Source organism: Electrophorus electricus, chromosome 4, assembly GCF_013358815.1.
Source record: "Electrophorus electricus isolate fEleEle1 chromosome 4, fEleEle1.pri, whole genome shotgun sequence".
In the NCBI taxonomy this organism is placed as follows: domain Eukaryota; kingdom Metazoa; phylum Chordata; class Actinopteri; order Gymnotiformes; family Gymnotidae; genus Electrophorus; species Electrophorus electricus.
In genome coordinates this window covers 11,206,832-11,220,144 of record NC_049538.1, presented here as the reverse complement: position 1 = coordinate 11,220,144, position 13,313 = coordinate 11,206,832, and the positions used below count along the sequence as shown (strand labels likewise).

The window sequence follows — 13,313 nt, the reverse complement described above, 5'->3', positions numbered from 1 at the left end:
AACCCTGAAAACAAATGTACATTTTCTTTTCTGATAAAGCAGGTTTTTTTTCTACCTGGTTGATGCTTACTAACTCAACTATCTATCAGCTGATTTCAGATGAACTTTTACATGTTCACGCATTATACAGTACTTATTGGTGGTATAAAAACTGTTGTTTTTCAGTTCTGTAATATCCCACAATTAGTTCATTAATATCTTACCCATAACATCTCATATGTCCTGGACTAGCCTGCAGTGTTGGATTCATACTGACTGGATACTGATTGAATGAAAAAATTCCTCCTATGGATATATCGCCTTCTTTAGAAAAATAAAGGAGTTCATCTGACCCATAAGCTGTGCATTTCTCATCTTCAGCATTAGCAGTAAACATTATTATTATCAGTAGGTTTGAAAGCAATAGCATGGCTATACGGGACATATTTGCTTTTACAGTATCCTGTGGCAGTACTAAATGGACCTCTGTCTTTATGCACGTCTAATAACTATGGAACATGTGGCCTGAGAATGCTGAAGTGGTATGTTTACCATTTCTGTCCAATGATGAAAGCAAGTTTGTTGACTGACAGAAAAACAGAACAATGATCTCTGGATTATATTTGGTCCAATCCTAGACCTTAACATGAATCCAACATTCCACCTTTTCTCATAGTAGCACCTTTCAGAAAATTATGATGAGTTTTTTATTCCTACAATTTGCTTTAGTGCTTATAAAAATCATTATTTTTGTAAGTAATTAATTAGTAATTAATAATTTAGTAATTAATAATTATTTAATAATGATTTAATATTGTTACTATATTATTATATTAAAATTAGTTTCCAGTAAGAAAGCCCTTAGGTCATAATTTACTTAGGCTACATGTATTCTACATGTAAGCAGGCTTGTCAAAATGATCTGCAATTCCACTTGCAATAGTTAGGAATATATGTAATTTAATAGATATATTTTATTAATGCTTTTGATATATTATGAAATATATTTTGTTTGTATTCAAACATTTGAATAATTATCGCATTTGTTTAATGATATATACATTTCTTTAGCTTTAGCATGTATTGTATTTACATAGACATGGATCTACAGTCTTATTACAGTGTGTTCCATGTATGCAGTGTGCAGAGAGAAGAAGGGTCATTGTGATCTTGCATGTGCTTTACCCATGACATGCTTTCTAGTATTATGTTCTGGCTTAAGCATAATAATATAACATTTTGGACTAAATATACAGAACAGTAAACCAAAGCTGGAGGCCAGTATAGCAAATATCTCCACAGCTACAGTGACTTTTCCAGGAGAGCTGACATAAGCTGGAATAAAGGTGATCCAAACTGCACAGAATATGAGCATGCTGAATGTGATGAATTTGGCTTCATTAAAGTTATCAGGCAACTTCCGTGCTAGAAAAGCCAAAATAAAACACAAAGCAGCCAAGACTCCTATATAACCTAGCACAGCCCAGAAACCTATAGCTGAACCTAAATCACATTCTAGTATTATTTTATCAGTGGAGTGAACCATGTTTTTGTGAGGCACTGGAGGTGCTAGTCCTAACCACAGAGCACATATAATGATTTGAAAGAGAGTGCAACAAAAAACACTCATTCTCTGTACTGGCACTGAACACTGAGGAGGGCTGTTTGCTGGCACTGTGGCTTTGAATGCCATCACTACTGCTATTGTTCTTGCCAAAACACAGGACATGCAAAGAGCAAAGGTGATCCCAAACGCTGTGTGGCGCAGCATACAGGACCACTTAGAGGGCTGACCAATGAAAGTAAGTGAACAGAGAAAGCACAGAGTCAGAGAGAAGAGCAGCAGGAAGCTCAGTTCGGTATTGCTTGCCTTTACAAGGGGTGTGTCTATAAAATAGAAAAATACCATCCCTACAGCTACAGTAAAAGAAACTCCTGTTAATGAAAACACTGTCAGAATGACTCCCATGTCTTCATCAAATGACAGGAATTCCACTTTCTTCGGAACACATAGGCTGTGGTTTTCATTTGACCAGTACTCCAAAGGACATCTGATGCATTCAATAGAGTCTAAAATGAGACAAGATGAGACTATTTTTTTATTGATGCCTATCACAGAAATCTTTTATTTCTGTGATAGGCATCTTTTATTTTATGTGTTTATATGTTCTTTAATCAATAAAGAAAAGCATAGATTACCTGTCATGTTGGTGATTTCACCTACAGGGCACTGTACACATTCAAAGCAGCAGGGTGGCCTTCCTTTGATTTGGGCCTGTCTGTAGCCAGGCTGGCAGCTCTCACTGCACATGGATCTGGGCCTCTGATACAAACTCTGATTCAGTTACACTCCCCCCAAAATAATTTATATGATTTTTGTACTAGAACCTCATAGTAAGTTTTTTTCTTGTAGTGAACTTACTGTGTAGGCTACCTACCATATTACTGTTTCCAGCCCAAACTATATTGACAGGTTTCATGACGAACTGTTCATCACTTGGGTGAGAGGCATCGTAGTTACCAACTGTAACAAAGGTTACTTCCCCTGCCTCATTCCTCTGCCAGTTCACCAACTCATACCTCGCAGTAGGGTCTCCATCACTGTTAAAATACACTTGCTCACCTGAGGGCATTGTGAAGTTCACAGTCTGTAAAGAGTGTAGTATCTAAGAAAAAAAATGGTACATGAAAAAAATTATTCTGTGCTGTGTGTGCATGTTTATTTGCATGCAATGTTCTCATTTTTATTTATATTGAAGATTCGTTGTTTTTCGTACCTCACCTGGAAGTAATATGTCCTTTTGGGAGCAAAGTACATTGTCAAGGTAGCCATCAGTTTGGCAAGCCAGTGTGTTATGCAGGGCATAAGCTATTGCATAAACTGCCTTATACACATTGTTTGATATCCTTAGCTCTGATACATCAGTGAATGTGTTATTAATCTCTTTGAGATTCTCATATCCAGTGCAAAGCTTCACATTCTCAGCTTCTGGAAAAAACTGACATCCAAATGTTGTTTCCCAGAACTCAGTCAGAAGGGCATTTGTGGGACTCTGAGAAGGATGGACCTTAAGAAGGAAGTCCTTCAAGCCTGGAATTTTTGACTTGTTGATAGTGAAGCCTATTGCGCTGCTTAAAATGTTTGAAGTTCTTTTAGTTGCCAAGTACCTGGCTGTTATCCAGGACTCACTGCCTACCCACTGTAGCCCTGTTATATTTTGAACAAGGGCTTCCTCTAACAGTACTTCCATTTCACTCTGGGCAAGAAATGCTACTAAAACTTTAGCAGTGCCTTTTTTGATCACTTCCACAACTTTAGCAATGCTCTCTTTGGAATTTGTTCTGAGAATGGCCACAGAGTATTCAACACATACACCCTCTTTTGCCACTGCCTCCATAAATGTGGCCATACCATTGTTGCCGTAGTCATTGTCACTTCTTACAGTTCCTACCCACGTCCAGCCAAAATATTTTACTAGCTGAGCCAGTGCTCTGCTTTGGTAGTAATCACTGGGAATTGTTCTAAAGAAAGTGGGATACTGTTTTCTGTTGCTCAGGCAAGCACACGTAGCAAAATGACTTATCTGTTGGAAATAAGAAACATGAAAATAGAATTATTTCTATGTGACTATTATCACTTTTGCTGCATTCTTTGGTTTAATAAATTAGATTGATGTTCATTGTTTTACCACTGGAATCATGAAAGGTCCAGTTGAGCTTGACATCACTATGGTTGAGGATGATTCTGATTCTCCAATGATAGCTTGTACTGCTGAGTGCCCATAGCAGATTTCTTGTGCTGTATGATGCTGACCATTTATCAAACCCATTGCTGATCTCATAGAGGCTAATGTTGAGCCACAGCTATCAAATATTTTGTATCCAATAGAAATATTAGGGAGGAGGCTGCTCTTGTTTATTTCATCAATAGCAAACAGCATAGTTTGAACAAACTGGAATTCTCTGAAGTTCAGGCTAAAGAAATAGAGAGAAACAATTGTACACTTTGCCTGTCTTGTAGTGACCTGCTAATGATCTTATTATTTACAGTTTTAGCATTGTACAGTATTAGATAGGTATTTGTTTATACAATTAATTTTTAATACTTGCTTTGGCCCCCAAACTCCAATCTAAGTAAAAGAAAAAAGGTTTGATTTATATTGCAAAAAAGAAAAGAAGGAACAAACCTGGTGCAGGTTAGACGTTGTGGTTTCTCGGTAAATGATGGTGTCTGTAGTGTAATTTTGGTGTGAATTGAAAAAGCTCCTCCAATGATAACATTCCCATCCTTGTAAAGCACGGGGTACTCTGGGCTTCCAATCATTTGACAGTTAACTTTCTCACCTTTTGCTTTAAAGACCCAGAGGAACAGTAATGTGTAAAGAAACATCACAGAGGTTCTAGGGCACGACTCTGCCACCCTGCCCTAACTGGAAGAGCATATTATATAGGGATTGATAATCCATTCTTGGTGCATTGAGTATGCAATCATGTGATCTGAACATGTGATCAGTTTCTGTAAGTGAAGCTCGTGTTTGACTGGATATCATTTGGATTTATTGGTTGACATGGTCAGTCCAAAACCATTTTTCTCCCTTGGCTGCTCATCTGCAGAGTCTTTAACTAATGAAGGTCATGGTAGTCATGCTGTTTGTTAATGACTATAATTGCTTCCCTCCAACTTCATTGCCTATAGATCTTCCCTTCTGTAAGACTCTTTATCACATGAGCATGCACAGACTTGGGAAGAATATAGCCACATCATTGTCATCATTGTTTGACCTGCCTGGTTTTATACAGCTTTGCCAATATCTAGTTTACATTAAAGCGGATATTACATTATATGTATGTAATAGTTACCTTAAATATATAATTTTTAATATTACATTGAAGATCTGTGGATATTATATGTATGTAAATATTACATTAATATATATGTTATAATATTACATTAAAGCCTATGTAGATATCCTGAATCAAAGTATTTTGTTAGAATCCAATTAATTCAATTTTATTTTTAATTAAGGTTTATGGGTGGACAAAATAACTGAAATATCTAACAATGTGTAGATATAATAGACATTTCTGTTTGTAGAAATTGGTAACAAATCACACAAACAGTGAAGGCAGAAATGCTCAAAGGCACCAAACTTCCGTTCCTCCCTGTACTCTTATACACAAGTGTGACTTTATTTTGTTTTCTTTTAAAGCTTCTCATTTTCAGTGATATAGGTGTTATAATTTAATAAAATCTGCCAGAAAAACAAGTAAAATCATTTTTCCAAATCTTTTCAATTAGAGCAGCATATAGATTTCTCCTTCATACACAAGGCAATTACACTGATTTTTAAAATAAAGACATTCACACACTAAGTCCCAAAACAGCCAAACATTTTAATAAAATGTTATCAAAACATCCATTCTTTTGTAAAGGTGTATTATAGTTCTCACATCCAATGTCAAAACTAATTATTTTAAACTGCAGTTATATTTTTAAAAGGCACCTGTGACCTACACTTTTGACAACATGCAGTCGTGCAATAGATAATAGGGATTAGCCAAAAATAATAATTTGGTAAATTATATAATAATGTTAATAACCATGCCTCAATCAGACCTTTCAGTGTACATACAAGTATTTAATCTAAAAGACTATGAGGAGGACTTCATAAACTCTAAGCAGTGGTCTAAAATGATCATTAATATACTTATTGAATGCATTTTTTGATTACCTTATGCTAAAGACAATGGCTTTTTTTTTTTTTCCTCAGGCCAGAATGTATATGGTAAAAATGTAGATGAATTTTATTTCTGTTTGGACATACAACATGATGGTTATGTATACTTGGACAAACACTTTCAGATCTTTCATTTCTGTCACTTTACTCATTTATTTTGTGGCGCCAGCAAACATTTGCAAGCACATCCACACCGGTCCAAAAACAGGTCTTTAAGTTCACATATGCAAAAAAAGGTCTAAGAACTTGATTTCATTTTGCTTGGAATGCTGTCATAGTACTGCAAAATGCTGTTATCCTGCAACATTTTCTGTTCAGATGTGATATTTGGAGAGACCAACCATGAAAAGCAATTGAAGTCATCCTCTGTGTTCATCACTTTATTTTGATTTTTGACAGACCACTTATTGCATTAAATATTTTTTCAGGATTTTGTGACCAGTGCACCTACCACTATAATCTCTGACTATTTACCTTTTTTAGCTTGGTCTTATTGATGGTAAGCAGCTTTAAATAAACAGTTATTGAGTTCACACAATACAAAATAATAAGCAGTAGGAAGAATGTAATAAGCGTGAGGTATGGAGTCATTGTATGGCTCAACTTTCATTCTTGAGAACGTTGTATTTCTCATTGTTTATTCAGGGTTTTACTTGTGTGAGTACATTCAATATTTAAACTTAAATAACCACTCTATGTGAATATTCTGTATGTTTATATTTTATTGAATTTCTTATAGTGATTTAGATGCCATTTTCCCCATCACGTGTTTCTTTGTGTTTAATTCAGGCTTCAACAGAATTATATAACATTTTGGTGTAAAAATACAAAACAGTAAACCAAAACTGGAGGCCAAAATGGCAAATATCTCCACAGCTACAGTGAATTTTCCAGGAGAGCTGACGTAAGCTGGAATGAAGGTGATCCAAACTGCACAGAATATGAGCATGCTGAATGTGATGAATTTGGCTTCATTAAAGTTATCAGGCAACTTCCGTGCTAAAAATGCCAAAATAAAACACAGAAAAGCCAAACATCCAATATAACCCAGTACAGCCCAGAAACCTACAGCTGAACCTAAGCCACATTCTAATATTATCTTATCCTTGTAGTATTTCATGTTTTTATAGGGGAAAGGAGGAGAAATTGTTATCCAAAACACACAAATAATGACCTGTATGAGAGTAAAAGCAAGAACACTGAGTCTCTGCTGTGGAGGCCCAAACCATTTCATGACATTACTGCCTGGAAGTGTAGCCCTGAAGGCCATTAACACCACTATTGTTTTCCCCAGAACACAGGAGATGCAGAGGACGAAGGTGATCCCAAATGCTGTGTGGCGCAGCATACAGGACCACTCAGAGGGCCGACCAATGAAGGTAAGTGAACAGAGGAAACACAGAGTCAGAGAGAAGAGCAACAGGAAGCTCAGCTCTGAGTTGTTGGCTCGGACGATGGGAGTGTCCTTGTTTATTAGAAATAAAATGGCCACTAAAATAGTTAATCCTGCTCCAAATAGAGAAAACAATAAAAGTACTATCCCCATAACCTCTGTAACAGAAAGAAATTCTATGACCTTTAACACACATTTATCTCTCTCAGCATTAGGCCAGTATTCTCCTGGACACTGCTCGCAGTTATTTGAATCTGCAAAACAATTAGGATTATTCTGATTAGGAAAGAACACAGCCATGGTCCTGTGTTTTTATTTATTGATGCCATTGCTCAGGAACTGTACCCTAGAAAGCAAGAGCAGAATGCAAAATGTACAACTAACAAATTTTCTTTGGAACTTCGTAAGCCTAAAATTACCTGTCATGTTACTGATCTCTCCCTCTGCACATGGTATACAGTCATAGCAGCAGACAGGCCTTCCCTTCTGCACAGCCTTCCTGGTTCCTGGAGGACAGCTCTCACTGCATACAGACCTTGGCTTCTAATATGAGCATAATAGGTGGCATGCATTACTATTTAAGTAAAATGCAGAAATAATAAAACAACAGAACAAATCCTCTGCAATCATTTTCATATGTTTGTAATGTTTTATAATAATTACTATGTTTAAAACATTTATAATCAGCCAACCGTATCTGTACCTCAGTTTTTCCTCCAGCCCAAACTATGTTTCTAGTAGTTTGGACAATTTGCTCTCCAGGAGGCATAGAGGCATCATAGTAGCCCACTTGCTTAAATTGCACTTCTCTATTGACCCCAAGTTGCCAGTTCACCACATCATACTTCGCAGACGTTGCTCCAGTGCTGTCAAACCACACCTGCTCTCCTGATTTTGTGGTAAAATTGACCTTTTTCAGAGCCTCAGAAACCTTGAGAGGTAAAAAGAGAATGTTGGTATCTATGTGATCAGTGTCAGTTACAGACTGGGTTTTTTTGTTCCTTTTTTTATTATTGTGTTACCTGCCAAGGTTGTATTATCTTGTCCTTATTACATCTCTGGTTTTCTGTGCATCTGAGCAGGCTGTGTAGAGAATGGGCCACAGCATAAATTGCACTGTAGATGCCATTGGCATATCGCAGTTCTGAGATATCTTCATTGTAGTTTTGAAATGGAAGAAGATCCTTATATCTGCTGCAAGTGTTTTCAGCTTGAGAAATGTTTCCCCCTGTCAGGAAGCAAGGGATAGCTGTTTCCCAAAATTATTTTAGGACGTAGTCAGCAAAGCCTTCAATGTTGGCTTTTCCCACATCAAGTCCCAAGCTTCCACCCAGCACACTGTAGCTTGTTGGAGTTATTAGATTAACAGCAGTAATCCATCCCTCAACTCCAATAAATTGTAATCCTGTGACATTCTTTAGAATAAGATGTTCTATTAGAATGTTCATCTCAATATGGGCAACAAATAAAATAACCACTTTAGCTGTGCCTTTCCTAATAGTGTCTACCACCTTCATGAGTTTGGTAGTCTCAGATCGGTCAAATTTCTCTGAATACTCCACACATATCCCTTCTTCTTTTGCAGCTTCAAGGAAAATGGCCATCCCATTATTACCATAGTCACTGTCACTGTTCACAGCTCCTACCCAGGTCCAGCCAAAGTGCTTGACCAGTTGAGCCAGAGCTGTACTCTGGTAGTAATCACTAGCTATGGTCCTGAAGAAGGAGGGGAACTCTTTCCTGCTGCTCAAACATTCACATGTGGCAGCATGACTGATCTGGGCAGAGAAAGACAGAAGATTTACAGAACATTTAGCACAGCTTAATTTACAAACCATTTAGCACACCTTAATTTACAGAACATTTAGCACATCTTAATTTACAGAACATTTAGCACACCTTAATTTACAGCACACCGTTATACCTTAATTACCAATAGTTCAACCAAATGCCTCAGTGTACTCTCATTCAAAAGATTAATCATGCAGGAGGCAAGCATACAAGTGGCAAAAATATATATTTGATGGAATACAAACTATAAAAAGCATTTGTACATTTTCATTCATTATATTAAAGAAAGTGAACTATCTGTGTATTTTCAAGAAACAGAATATTATTCAGTAACTATATGTAAAAAAATAAAATAACAACATTTAGCAACATAGTTAAATATGGTTAAATTTTTATTTACAATGTGATTTCGAAATCTGATATCCAATGTATAATTGCTTGGGATAGCTGATGGATAACAGGTGAACTAAGGCAGTGCACTATTAATTGTCATATTAATTTTTAAATAAATTTGCTCTCCAAGTACTATGCAACATGTCTGCAACATGTCTGGTTTCACACCAAACTAAGTTGTTAAATGTTTTGAGTATTCAAGAGACTGATATCCAAGTATGTATAATTAGTTGGGATAGCTGATGAATAACAGGTGAACTAAAGGCAGTGCCCTATTAATTGTTATACTAATAAAATTTGCTCTCCAAGTACTATGCGCGTCAGCACATGGCATGACAGTAGCTTATTCTTACAATTGGGATTTTGAAAGGCCCTGTAGTTTTAGCGAGTACTATAGTAGGAGTAGACTCTGACTCCCCTATAATGGCCTGCACTGCCGCTTTTCCAGAGCAAGCTCCATCTGCTCTTAGTTCCTGACCATTCATCAGAGCCATAGCTGCCCTCATAGATAAGAATCTTGAGCCACAATTGTCATAAATCCTGTAACCAATAGAGACATTTGGGAGCAGGCTGCTGCTTCTGTTGATTTCCTCAATGACAAAAATCATGGTCTGGGCAAAGCGTAGTTCTCTGAGGTTAAGTCTGTGGGCATACAGGAAACATTACACAACAGTAATTGGTTTTCCTGAAAACATCACTGGAGTGTGAACTTTTGCTTTATAACAAACCTATAGCATATTAGAGGTTCAGGTTTTTCTGTAAAATACAATGATGGCAGTATTACAGCGCTGTGTATTAAAAAAGCTCCTCCAATTATCACATCTCCATCCTTAGACAGTAAAGCATACTCTGGACTTTCTAGAATATGGCAAATTAGATTTTCACCCTTTGCTGCAAGAACAACTGAAACCAGGAGCACATGAAAAAACATCCCAAAATCTCTCTGCTACTAGTGCTACATGAATCCCCATCCACTACCGCATTGATTCTTTTTATAAACATGCATAGATCTTTTCCGGATGTTACTGTTCACATTTAACAAATCAGGAACTGTGGACTTCATGACTTCATTAAGGGACAGGATGCTAGCTGGGGCCTGTTGAATTCAGCCAGGTGTTTTTAATTCATTGAAGGATGATCAACTAGGATTGTTCACAGATAAGATGTGAACCTTGGCAGGAAGAACAATTGCAAATAAATATTGCTTAATGGTTATAGAAACTTATAGATAATTTATCAGCAACTCTCAATTTGAAAAACTTAATTTAAAATAAGTTCCAATAATTACTAATAAAATCTAAACATTTTCATTGTCTCTGATTAACTTAAAACCTTAATAATATGAGTTAAGCATTAAATATTGTGACATTGGCCATTGGCCTGTGAGAGAGATCGAGGGCAGTTACTGCACAGGTAGGTTTCCCAGTGTGTTCCCTGACCTGTAATTTAGTTCAACATTAATGCTGTTATTGCTTTCCCTAATGTGTCACAATTGTGCACATGTTTACTTTAGTCACATAATTTTGCAGTGAAGTGGTGTTCTTTTGTGTTATTACCATCATTGTGTGTAGTGTTGTTTTCAGGTACTCTGCACCTTTTCCTGTATTGAGTAGTTCAGTTCCATCTCTGCCTGTTTATTATGTACACTTTTCAATAAATCAGTATTCACATGCGAGAGATGTCGTCTCACGGGTTTTCCTTGCCGCCAACACTGTAATGGTTTCAGATGGGCTGCACTGCTGAATTGAGATGGATTGGGCAATGCAATGAAAAACTCAGCAAAGAAGAAGCAGCCCAGAGGAAGCGGGAACCCGGGTCCTGCCGGGTCCTGCCGGGTCCAACCAGACGAGAATGAAGCAGCTGTCTGGTGATAATGGCAAGGAGAGCAACGCAGAAAGGCTCAGCGCAAGAGCCTGGCCTGCTCCCAGTGACAGAGGGCCCACAGCGTCAGCAGTGACAGTACTCCTCCATACTGGAGTGTATGCTCCACACAGAAAGTAGCTGCCCAACACCAAAGCTGGGCCGAGGCTATTGCCATGGGGCAGCTGTACCTGGCACTGGTGGGAAAAGCACTGTGGGTGCTCATAGAGCTGCCATAATAACAGCATGATAAGCTCGTAGCATTGACCGCGTCCCTCCAACATCCTTTTTGGCAGGCAGCGCAGTTGCTATATGTCAAGTGGCTGCTTTCAGAGCAGCTGTAGGGAGAGCAAATGAGCATACTTGTTGTCGGAATTGAGCACAATGGTCCGGTACGCATATCCAGCATTTGAGAAGGCAGTGCGCAGAGTTAGCACTATGCTACTTCCTTAATGTCTTATTGTCAGAATGATACCGCGCCAGCCAGCCTCCAAGCAGCCATCACCCAGGCAGAGAGAGCAGAACTCATCATCAGCACAGACGCACTGCAGCGAACAGCTCAGTGCTATGCAGCGGAGGACACGTGCCAAGCAAATGGTGGCGCAGCATCTTGTATTCTGGTGGTGCAGGAGGAGAGGGCACCACACCAGACAATGCTGAGAACATAGAGCAGTAGGAAAATAGAATTGGGGCTGTATAACGAGTGGCGAAACAAAGGTAGAAAGCAGGCACTCTATAATAAAATATATTGCTCTCATTTTATTTCATTTAAAAAAAAAACCCACACAGATCTGTCTAAGCGGAATTTCTAATATTCTTCAATTAACATCTGTATTAGGCACTGCTGAAAAGGGAATGTTTGAAGTAGCCACCGCCTGTAGCAATTCTGACGAGGCCCTCAGTCTCGGATCATCTGACATTTTATGAGATGCTATTAGACTTCAATTATGTCTGTTGATGCATTTACAGTTGAAAATAAATCCACCATTTTCATTCCACTATGTAATTCATCCTTTGACAGTTTTTCCATAATGTAAGAAGCTTTTTGTCTCCCTGGCACATTACTGACAAACTCATTCAAAATTACTTACAGGTTACATGGTGTTCCTCACTAGTGACATCTGCAGTCATTGTGGTATTACTACAGCTTGACGCAACAGGTAAATTTAAGGTCAGGTATACATCTTCTTGTGCTCCTTGGATATGTAAATGTAAAGGGTTGTGTGATGCTGACTTTTGACCTAGGCCAATCTTTGCTTAAAGGCTTACCTAAGGATTAAAGTATGCTTGCCACATTTGGGGCCCCAAGGTCATGTGGATGGTCTGCAGGCCTCTAGAATGTTACTTTGACTTATTTAGGAAAAATTAAAGGGTCGCAGAAAGCCAACTGTGTGATCAGCAGCCTCTAATCTCGGCATACACTGTCTAAGGCCTAGATTATGCTTGCCCAGTATGGGGCCCGTTGAGTGGCTGGCACTCAGGCCCCAGACTAATTAAACTGAGAACTGCCTATACAGGTAAATGTAAAGGGTCGATGGCCACCAAACCTTTTGACCAAGGGCCTTCAAACTCAGCACACACCCTCTCTCCTAGGCCTAGTCCATGTACCAAGTTAGGTTAAATTAACCCTAGGTTAAATTTCTAGTGTGCAGCTCATGGGAGTGTACCTTCGACAAGCTAATTAAGATGCTGCCTATGTAGGTAAATGTAAAGCTTTGACATAGGGTCATAAAACTTGTTGGATGAAGGCTCCCTGATGCCTAGTCTCTGTATTTTCTTTCCCTTTTAGGGGCAAGGGCAAACAAACAGGGATGTTCACTGTATTATTAAACAGAGGTAAAAACAAAAGTACAGTCACTTTGACTTATTACTACTGTCATATTTAACACAAGTACAAACATATTTCTGTTCATAATCATAGCAATCATAGTTTTTAGTTAGAAGATACACTAGGGATATAACTTGGTAAAGGCTGTTTTTAGAGCATATAGCAGAGGTTTGATATAACTGACAGGATTGCTTGGCCTAACTGTTATAAACTGGGGCTAAACTGGGGCCACTGTCATATCTAAGATCAGGGAATACACAAACTAAAGGATAGCTCAGAATTACACACAACAGAAACAGGGCAATACTTAACGCAGGGTACAACAAAAAGA

At 38.1% G+C, this 13,313-nt stretch overlaps 2 protein-coding genes across 2 annotated transcripts; both read right to left on the bottom strand.

The window, feature by feature from the left end:
* Positions 1-1,138: 1,138 nt before the first annotated feature.
* LOC113592360 (extracellular calcium-sensing receptor-like) lies at positions 1,139-4,369 on the bottom strand. Its single transcript, XM_027033230.2, has 6 exons — positions 4,167-4,369; positions 3,669-3,954; positions 2,757-3,563; positions 2,418-2,645; positions 2,179-2,314; positions 1,139-2,049 (listed from the first exon to the last, which is right to left on the bottom strand). The coding sequence occupies exons 1-6, from the start codon at positions 4,367-4,369 to the stop codon at positions 1,139-1,141; spliced, it is 2,571 nt and encodes an 856-aa protein (XP_026889031.2).
* Positions 4,370-6,450: 2,081 nt separating this feature from the next.
* Positions 6,451-10,225, bottom strand: LOC113589487 (extracellular calcium-sensing receptor-like). The gene is given in 6 exon segments (XM_035525497.1): positions 6,451-7,364; positions 7,530-7,653; positions 7,814-8,041; positions 8,133-8,888; positions 9,648-9,936; positions 10,023-10,225. Coding segments are annotated over 6 exon segments (2,514 nt in total).
* Positions 10,226-13,313: the final 3,088 nt, after the last annotated feature.

Coding starts and splice junctions, on each gene's coding strand:
- LOC113592360 (XM_027033230.2), bottom strand. CDS start 4,369: ATGTTTCTTTACACATTACTGTTCCTCTGGGTCTTTAAAGCAAAAGGT. Junction 2,646..2,756: donor ACATATTACTTCCAGGTGAG/GTACGAAAAACA, acceptor TTTTTTTCTTAG/ATACTACACTCTTTACAGAC. Junction 2,050..2,178: donor TGAAATCACCAACATGACAG/GTAATCTATGCT, acceptor GTCTCATTTTAG/ACTCTATTGAATGCATCAGA.